Below are 10,200 nucleotides of genomic sequence, written 5' to 3' on the forward strand. Positions count from 1 at the left end.
TTATGTGATTAGACTCTAGTTATATTATTTAGTAATACGCGTGCATATGTGTGTGTTATCACAGACAGCAGTATGGATATGAAGCTGTCCGGTGCAGCGGGTCGGACCAGAAAGAGAGGTCAACGGGCAAGTTCAGACCCACAACTCAAAGAGGTGTATGCGTGTCAGGATCAGGACGAGGTAGTGAGAGTGCACACATACAGACTCCTATGAATATACATCTCCTCCTGTTTCCCCAACACACAACAACAATATGATTTGGTGTTTACTAAACAATAAGAGCAACCAGATCGGGTGATTTGGGCTGGAATATTCCTATTGTTTTCATTTTTGCTTTCAAAATGTCAATGCATCATTGTTAGATTATATAGTGTAAATTATATGAAGCATCGCTAGTTTAACTGCTGTCTATTTGTCTTTCTCAGGATGAGGCCTCCTCACCTTGCTTGAACAAAATTTGCTCCGCCTCTAAATTTCCAGAATCAGAGGTAACAAAGCACATTGGATTGGATATGTTGGTATTGCTTGTTTAGTTTTGTTTAATAGTTTCCCGTGAGAAAACATGCCGACATTGTTTCATATAAGCCACCTAATGCATTTTTCAAATCATAACCTTTGTGGTCACTGCACCTTATTGGCTGTAAACCCAGTTTATCACACTTGGCAGGAATGTGGCTTTGAATATGAATGCTTAAATAATCCTGGCACTGATATCGTCCTTGTGTTCCTGTTTTACCAGTTTTATGAGCGAGTGCTGCTGCTGTCTCAGAAGCTGTACAGTTTACAGGTAAAACAGAATGACCACACTGATGTCTCAGCAGATAACATCATCACCAGATATTCACAGGGAAATGCACCCCATAATGTTGTCAAGATAAGAGCAAGAAGGGAAATGTCTTTGTTTTAGGAATTTCAACCTTAAGGTTTCTCTGGTCACTGAGTGATGTTGGGGGAAATATGCCAGACCAATGACCCTCCCCCCCACCCTATACATAATATTTTTCTGTTTTTTGTTCACTCTATTGTTCTATCGTTTGTTTGCTCTTTCGTTTGCATATTTGTTAGTTTGTTTTTCTTTCTGTCTTTCATTTGTTTGTTCTTGTCTTTTTGTTCCTTCTGGCATTTATTGGCTCATTTATTATTTATTTCATTTGGTGCTTTTGTTTGTTTTCTGTCTTTCGTTTGTTTGTTCTTTCTGTCTTTAATTTGCGCATTTGTTACTTTGTTTCTTTCATTGTCTCTTTCTTGCTCTTTCTTTTGTTTTTTGTCTTTATGTTTCTCTATTTTTTGCTTATTTTTTATTCTTTCATTCTCTTTTCTGTTTATTTCTTCCTTTTATTTGTTCTTTTGTTTATTTTGTTCAATTGTTTTGGTCTTTCTGTCTTTTATGCTTTCATTTGTCCTTTCTTTGTCTATTTTCCTTCCTTCATTCCTGTTCACATTGCTTGAAATTTAGATTTTTACCAACGTTACTTAGAATACAGTGTACAAATCATGTCATTGGCAAATACAATGACAAAAAGATTACATAACACTTTCTAAGCTGCTAAGCATTAATCACCAAGAAGCTTTTAACAGCTATCCAAACAAGTCCTTTATTCTCTCCCCTTCATCTCCTTCAGGCCATCATCTCTCAGCAGGACAGCCACATTGAGGTCCAGCGAGCGTCGCTCCTCACTGTTGAACGGGACCGGCCCGGCAGCCGTAACCGCGGCACCAACTTGCTCCTCAAGCAGGAGAAACAGCGCAACCTAGAGAAGCACCGTGAGGAGCTTGCTAACTTCCAGCGGCTGCAAAACCAGCACCGGCAGGAGCAGGCGCGGTGGGAACGAGAGCGCGAGAAGCAGCGACGACAGGCCGAGGTGGCCGAGCAGCGGCTAAGAGAGCGGGAGGAGGAGTGTTGGCAACTGGAGATGCGGTTGGCCGAAGAGAGACAGGAATTGGAGAAGCAAAGGCAGACTTACCAGCATGACCTAGAGAGGTTAAGAGAGTCGACGCGAACTGTTGAGAAAGAGAAGGAACGACTCGAACAGCAGAGGAAGTTGAAGAAGCACAATACATTACCGAACACGGCAGCGCTGTACGCACAGGAAGCTGGGCAGGTGAGGGTGTGCCACATGGCTCTAGACTCGGGCCTTTCTAGTTTCTTTGTTTCACGCTTTATGATGATGTCACAAGCTAAAGCAACATTAACATTCCATCTCCATGTTATGTCAGTATAAAAAATGGCTTCTTTTGAATGACCACAAGCTAAAGACATAAAAACATCCAAAGTTGTCTCAGGGATGTTACTAAAATCACCACAATCACCATGAAGTAAGTGACAACAGTATCAAGCTTTGTCCTATATAACACCAAAAAGTATCAAATGTATTAATTATTACCAAAACACCTCACTACCATGATTATTAACTATGGTTTCTATATTTTTGGGACTAAAATTATGCAGAATCTAGTCATCAATATTCTAAATATCTGACCGCGGAGTGCCGCGATTGACCAATCGGAATCAAGGGTTCCAGAGAGCCGTGTAATTATTATCATACATGTGTACATTTACACAGCTTAATGTATGGGTTATACTGTACCTGCAGTACAAATGATTTATTAGCCACAATTAATGTAATATAGCGTTTAAAGAAATGCAAGCTGGCCAACTTAAAATTTGATTGGTGTCACATTTCTGGTCCCTTTTAATGTCACATGTTATGATAATTTACCTTTAAGTGTAGGTGTGCCAGATGAGTGCGCATCTGCCTTTCCCACGCTCTTTCTGCTCTGCTGTACCAGTACAATCGAGCAGAACAATGTGGCACTGTGAAGTAACATAGAAACCGCTCAGCTTCCTTCTAAAGCCTTGCGGAGTTACCTGCCACCCTGTTCTACCTGTTTGCAGATGAGCTTGCCAGATTTCTCGGATTGCTCTCTGGGAAAAAAGACACTCGGACAAGTGTTATTTGAACAGTCGTAACCATATTAAAAACAGAAGAGCCAGTCTCTGTAAACAGGAATTATAACAAAGACATATTGTGTGATCAGCTGACCTGCTCTGCAAATTCTCAGCAGAACTGAGACTGTGTCTCTTTATTAGAACCGACAGGTCAAGAACTGTGTTATATAAACAGTGCCCTACATTTTAGCTCAGTTTTTAGATGGACTTTAAAGGAAAATTCCAGAAGAACAAAATATCAAGAAATGTTTATATGTAAGGCTTAAATAATTGAAAATAATAAAAACAATATTATAATATATTATACTGTAATAATATAATAAAATGCCTAAATTGAAAATGAAGGCTATTTTGGAGCCATTCAGATATTATTTAAATGGCACCGCGAAGGCTTAAATAATAGAAAATAATCATAATAATAATTAAAAATCATATAATATTATAATTTATTGTAATAAAATGTTTCAGTTGAAAGTGAAGGCTATTGTAGGGCCAATGAGGCATTTTTAAAAATGGCACATGGAAAAAAACGCCACTGAAAGTGACAAAAATGCCCCCAAAATTAAAAAGAAAATGGGGGCAAAAATATTCTCCATAATGAATTCCTCTATTTAGGTGCATATTATTGCATAGATTATGCTGGTGTTGATTGATCATTTATTTCCCATCAAATTCAATCTAGTTATTCATATTGAGATTTGATGTTAACCAATTGAATAAATGTGAGTATTTGGCATAAAAGGACAACACCTTATATTTACCCGAAGAAAAAAGCCCTGTTAAAGGTATAAAATGCCACTGAAAATTAAATTCAGGGGTTATTGGAAAAGTTCATTTGTGCCTGGTTACCACTCTCTGAATATCCAGTGGTACAAACAGTCCCTTTACACCATTTAATAGTTTGTAGGGTTGGTTTTTTTGACCCAACCAGCTCTTTTTGGTTCATTTAAGACGGTCTGTCTGGAAGCTTTGTCTCCAAATGAGCACTTGAGAGCATTTATCTTCAGAGGTTATAACCCGCAGTCTACATCTTAATGTACCCCCACCCCCCCGGATGTTAGTCGAGAGAAAGAACCATATTAGCATAATTCCAAATGGCACTCCGGGCTACATATAGCGTTTTTACGATTTTACGGTCTTCTAATTGGGCCGTTCGTCTTTTGTTCTGAGTTACAATGTTCCGCTCTGATTTGATTTATCGTCCACTATATTGTTTTATTGTCCGTCTCAGTGTCAACTGGCAAGTTGGATATATTGCAGTTGTTTGACCTGGGCGAGACATGTGCTTTTGTTACGGCTTAAGTAATTTCCTTTTTCAAGCTATAGAGTTTCCTAGCTGGGCTTAACTCTGAAATATCGTTAAATCTCTCTCTTCCCTCTGCTTTAGAAATATCTCTGTAACAAGGTCATAGTCCCTGTTTACACCTGATACTATTATGCATCTGGTTTAATCCAGTTACATACTGCATTACCCACAAATGTTTCATTTAGAATTAAAATCCAGCTTCATATGATCTTTGTGTTTGCAAACCCAGAATAGTCTTGCGTGCTAATGTGGCAATTCTTTTTCTCTTCTCGATTGGACGGGTATTTCCTTTTAACAGTTGCCATTTTTAAACTTTAAAGCACTTGTTTTAGTGCAGTGGATGATTGACAGGTGATGGGTGCCCCTTGGATGTTGTCTTGGACACATCAGGACAGATTAGCAATTAAAAAACAAATTACGTGGTCATTAGCCGTGTTTCCGCTGTCACTTCCGGGGCTTCATCACACCTCCTGGGGGCCAACGGCCAAGCACCTTTGGCCTGTCGATTACCCTTGGCCCAAAGAAAGCCAACTGGTGATTGAGGCGGGGTCAATGTCAAAGGCGGAGTCAGGTCTCACTTTCCACCAAGCAAAGAACAAAATAAGCAAACATATGGCAGCTTCAGTCTCCACCATGTTCTTTTCAAGGGCTACATAGTCTCCACAGTCTGACACCTCAGCTTGAGCTTCCCTTTTGCTTGTTAAATGGTTGGCAAGGTCTTAAGTTGGCACCAGGTCTGCGTATTAAGGGCAGGTTTTGGGGCAACCCTGCTGGGCTATTGGCCAAATGGTAGGCATGCAGCCCTGGCTCGCACTGGCCCAATAGTGGAAATGTGGCAATTGATGCCATTTTTTTTTACCTTCAAATGTGTTTTGAGTTATAATATCACAAAACATTTTGGACTGCTTTTACACCTGTACTTAGCATTTACCACTTGTAATCAGATTACCCGAAATTAGTCCTATTAAAATGTTATTTACTTTAGGAAGATATATGTTAACTCAACTGGAGTTCAATTTTTGCCTTGGAGTTTTTGTGGTGCCTCCACTCACTTCATTTTAGGGCTCCAGTTTCTGGGGTTAAAAAGCAAAACAACCCTTCAGAAACAGGTATTTAGCACCATGATTTAAGAGCCACATTTTGGGAAGCAACATTCTTCCCACCAGCCTGTGCACAGTCGAAAAGCTCCAAATGAATATTTGCTTGAAGTATCTGGGGAAACCTTGGGTTGGGGAAACCACAACATATAATACCTGCCAGCACCCTTTCATTAATACCAGTGCTGGAATGCTAACTGTTTATGTGATGTCAGTCAAGTCTTTGTGCCCAAAACCTGCACGACCCTGTGCACACCCCTCATAAACACTCAGGAAACCTCATATTTTCTGAAGGCACCTTAAGGAGTATAAACAATAGAGCATCTGTACTGGGACTCTGCTGTTTGAGAAAACGACTTGTTCCACAAAGGCCCTGCTATGCACTGGTTCAAGCTGAGAGCACCTTGGCTGAGTTGGAGAATATCATGCTTTTCCAAATTCTTGATGGATGCTAAATGAATGAGGCTCCAAAAAACATCTCCAGAAGAACGTCTCTTGCCTAATAGGAACAGGTCACCATGGTTGGCTGGTCCAACAGCTGACTAGTGGATTAGTGAGGTTGACTAGTTTATCTGGGGGTGGTGTGGGGGGTGTTCTTTTTTATTTTTGTTAGTTTTTATTTGTTTAGTGGTGATTCTTCAATTAGCGTATTAACGGCATGCCGTGCATTAGCTGTGCAAAGTAAAACCCTCTTGAAAAAGTTGCATTTAAATTCACATGCCATACACATCCAGACGTTTGTCTTTGTCTGTTGTGTGGCGTGTCGCACTGCTTTTTTAGCGCCTTGCAACGAGCGTTGCATTTTTAAATTGGCATGCCAAGTTGAAAATAGTCCATCTTTTAAAAACGTCGAGACTGCATTCTGTTCCTTTACGTTACGCTCTATCAAACTGCTTTTGAAAGGAAGAATTACGTGTTAAGTGCATGTTGGAGTGGTGGTGGCGCATAGTGGGATAAAGCACATAACTGGTAATCAGAAGGTTGCTTGTTCGATCCCCACAGCCACCACCATTGTGTCCTTGAGCAAGGCACTTAACTCCAGGTTGCTCCGGGGGGATTGTCCCTGTAATAAGTGCACTGCAAGTCGCTTTGGATAAAGGCGTCTGCCAAATGCATAAATGTAAATGTACATGTTGGGGTCAGGTGAACCCGAAACAAGTCTAATTATACAGGGATTCCTTAAGAGTGATCTTTGTCGACTAGTTGCTCCGACTATCTTTGTTTCGTTTTGCAATATCAGCTACCAAATAAGGAATATCCCATTGGGTGTTGTCTTGGACAGCACATGGCTAGGTTTAAGTTGGTACATCCACAACATGCTAGCTGGGCCTCTTTGTGTATTGTATTTGTTTTTATGTAAATTGTAGGGTGGAATTTTGACTTGTGGGAACATGATGAACGGAATCAGGAGGGTGGCATTAGTTTCAGGCCAATGTTCTCCACACCTTTAAGTACATGTTATGGACAGTAACATGATTGTTCCATATTCACATTATTAGGGTGTTGGTGGCCTCCCGGTTAATGATTTGGACTGCTTACATTTTTAAGTTTTAGTTCTAGGTACATCCCAGAAGTTGCATAAATAACCATTGGGCCCTTGAGCAAGGCATGTTACCTTCCAGTTGTCCCAGGTGAACTGCACCTCCAAATAGTGTACACTATGTCCCTTTGGGTTAAATTGGTTGGCGGGTAGCCAGATGAGTAACTATCATAATCTTTACCTCATGCTTCGCTTTAGAAGTTAGAAGTTTTATAGTTTACATTTAAACGGTAACCCCTCTGCATGGACTTGTTGTTATCCACGTCTGGATTTTAAGACTATTAAATATTTGCATTTCTTTATTTTTCAGCTTTTGCTTTCCACTAGCTTCAATGGCGAGCTATTGCTTGGGGACCAAACCCTCCCTCAAAAGTCGCTCCTGCGAGCCACTCTTTCCGCTTCCCCCGCCGATTACCCAGAGCGTCCTGAAGTCCACTCACGCCGTGAGAACTCCTGCAACACCCTGCCGGTGAAGACAGAGGTCCCCATCCACCTCATCAGCACCACCAACCAGTTACACAAACAGGGCGGCGTCCAGCAGCAGATACCAACCAAACTCGCCGCCCTCAGCAAGGGCAAAGAAAAGAGTGGAAAAGGCAAAAGTTCACACCGCACCGATAGTTTAGGTCAGTACCGCACACACGAGTGTCACTGAAAGAGTGATAGTTCACCCCAAAAAATGTTTTTATTTAGAGAGACTTTGGGGTGGACTCCTTTGACTAGCAACCACCTTGCAACACCAATGAACTGCAGGATTGTTTGGAAGTCAGTTCGATGATTCCTAAAACAGTCTTCCATGTTTTTACAGCCTCCGTTGACATGAAGCATATGCTGCCCATCAAGCTGACAACAAGAGATTCTGACGGAAGCCTCAAAGCACGCCGGCCCATAAGCCCCCACCAGCAGCACCCCCATCCACAACATGGGGTTGTTAAAACAAACCCAGGTAAAACAAACAGCCCCACCCGACATTCCTGGCCGGGCCTGAACCAGACTCATTCCACTGTGTAAACAGTCATTTTGCCCTGCTGACAGCCCTGTTGTTTTGTTTGCTTGCCCTACAGAATCCCTCAGCCCACCAGACACATATTTGGATGCCCAGTCCAGCCTTGCACCCGCTGTTCTCAAACCCCAGACGTCCCAGCACACCCTACCGTACACTGTGAGCGATGAAGCCGCCAAGGAAGACGTTATCTTTTTCTGAACGCCACATTGCATGCTGGGGAATCATGTTGCCAAGGATGTTTAGATATTTTCAAAGGAAAGAATTTGATTTTGCTGTGTTGCAACCACGTTTTAGCTCTTTAAATGAACAGGCCTGTTTTAAAAATGTTTTTACTTAAAAAAAGAGCAGATTTTTACCCAATCTTAACAACAAACAACTTTGATTGAAGTCTATAAATATGACAAAGAAAAATGTTTTAGGTTGTATGTACAAATACAACATATGCTCACTGTACATCCCAGAGAATCCAAAGACTTTGACAGAGTGCAGTTTGTATAAATGAAGGTGACTTCATGGTAGTGAAGTTACTTAATGAAGGCATGTGTCACACTTCTGTAGCGTACAAACACAAACGGATTAAATAAAGACGACGTGGACATTTTTGGGTGGCTCTTTGTTGTGGGAAGCAATATTGCACTGCAGCAATGTCCCATTTCATTGCAAATACTGTATGTAGGCCAACAGTTTTCCACAGAAGCTGGATCATTTTGTTTTCAATTACAGTTAGCACCGTTGTGGTCACTCCTGAACATTATCGCTTATAGAAAAAGCACAAATGCTTCGAAGTTGGGCCTGAAGAAGATACTTGGCCTGTTTGCATTCATGTGCATAGTTTTGTTTTTCATTCTAGATATTGAATTGTCCACAAGTTGGCTGGATTTTTGGGATAACTCTACATCAGTTCAAACTTTGTTGTTTTATTTGTGCATTATTTTATTTTTTTATAGAGTATTCCAAGTAATCACAAAATTAACTATAGCAAAAGTGACAAGAGACTAAGGTTTTAGTAAACAACATGTTATTTTTATATTCTATGTTAATAGCTTTGTTCTAGATATTTTACATCCTAAAATTAGCTTGATATAGCATAAATGTTTTATTTGGCTTCAATGGCCAAATGATTATAAATGTCTAGATGTAATTTTGGCTTTGAAAAATAACCGGGGGAATCTCATGGAAATGGTCAGGGGAAAAAGTATTTCATATAGAAAATCAAGCCTTTTTTTAAGGACAATTGTTTGTTTGTTTGTTTATTTTTCATTGTGACAATTTTCATGATAGTTGAGCAAATTAACCTTCCAAATTCTCATGACCATAATGAGGATATAATGGTACTATTTGTTGTATTGCCTTTTACTTTATAGTAATTTTTATTTTACTGAATTACAGTAACGAGAATGTGATTTGTTTTATATTACACTAATGACAATTGGGGGGCAATGTAAAACTTAATTTAAGTAATATACAGTGCATTCAGAAAGTATTCAGACATTTTTACATTTTGTTGTTGCAGCCTTATGATAAAATGCTTTTATTTATTTATTTTCCCATCAATCTACACTCCATACCCCATAATGACAAAGCAAAAAACTTGAATATCACATTGACAAAACTAAAATATCACATTGACATAAGTATTCAGACCCTTTGTTATGACACTTGAGATTTATCTCCGGTGTATCCCATTTCTGTGGATCATCTTTGAGATATTTCTACACTTTGATTGGAGTCCACCTGTGGCAAATTGAATTGATTGGATATGATTTTGAAAGGCGCACACCTGTCTATATAAGGTCCCACAGCTGAAAATGCATATCAGAGAAAAACCAATCCATGAGGTCAAAGGAACTGCCCGCAGAGCTCAGAGACAGGATTGTGTCGAGGCACAGATCTGGGGAAGGCTACAAGAAACCTTTGGCTGCATTGAAGGTTCCCAAGAGCACATTGGTCTTCATAATTCTTAAATGGAAGAAGATTGGAAGTACCAGCACTCTTCCTAGAGCTGATCAAACTGAGCAATTGGTGGAGAAGGGCCTTGGTAAGAGAGGTGACCAAGAACTCAATGGTCACTCTGGTTAAGCTCCAGAGATCATGTGTGGAGATGGAAGAAACTTGGAGTAGGACAACATCACTGCAACACTCCACCGATCTGGGCTTTATAGAAGAGTGGCCAGACAGAAGCCTCTCCTCAGTGCAAGACACATAAAAATGCACCTAAAGGACTCTCAGACTGTGAGAAACAAGATTCTCTGGTCTGATGAAACAAGATTGAACAGTTTGGCCTCAGTGCCAAGCATCATG

At 40.3% G+C, this 10,200-nt stretch overlaps 1 protein-coding gene across 4 annotated transcripts in view; it reads left to right on the forward strand.

Annotated features, from left to right (window-relative positions):
• The window catches only part of LOC127641415 (rho guanine nucleotide exchange factor 18-like), a 60,522-nt gene extending 51,192 nt beyond the window's left edge, over positions 1-9,330 (forward strand). For all 4 annotated transcript variants that reach the window (XM_052124418.1, XM_052124420.1, XM_052124419.1 and 1 more), the window contains 7 exons: positions 65-180; positions 426-488; positions 740-787; positions 1,623-2,102; positions 7,204-7,519; positions 7,702-7,839; positions 7,958-9,330. In XM_052124418.1, the coding sequence (XP_051980378.1) occupies positions 65-180; positions 426-488; positions 740-787; positions 1,623-2,102; positions 7,204-7,519; positions 7,702-7,839; positions 7,958-8,097 (1,301 nt within the window). In that variant the 3' untranslated portion in view covers positions 8,098-9,330. The remainder of the gene's footprint in view (positions 1-64; positions 181-425; positions 489-739; positions 788-1,622; positions 2,103-7,203; positions 7,520-7,701; positions 7,840-7,957) is intronic.
• Positions 9,331-10,200: the final 870 nt, after the last annotated feature.

The sequence above is a fragment of the Xyrauchen texanus genome, chromosome 50 (assembly GCF_025860055.1).
Source record: "Xyrauchen texanus isolate HMW12.3.18 chromosome 50, RBS_HiC_50CHRs, whole genome shotgun sequence".
Taxonomy (NCBI): domain Eukaryota; kingdom Metazoa; phylum Chordata; class Actinopteri; order Cypriniformes; family Catostomidae; genus Xyrauchen; species Xyrauchen texanus.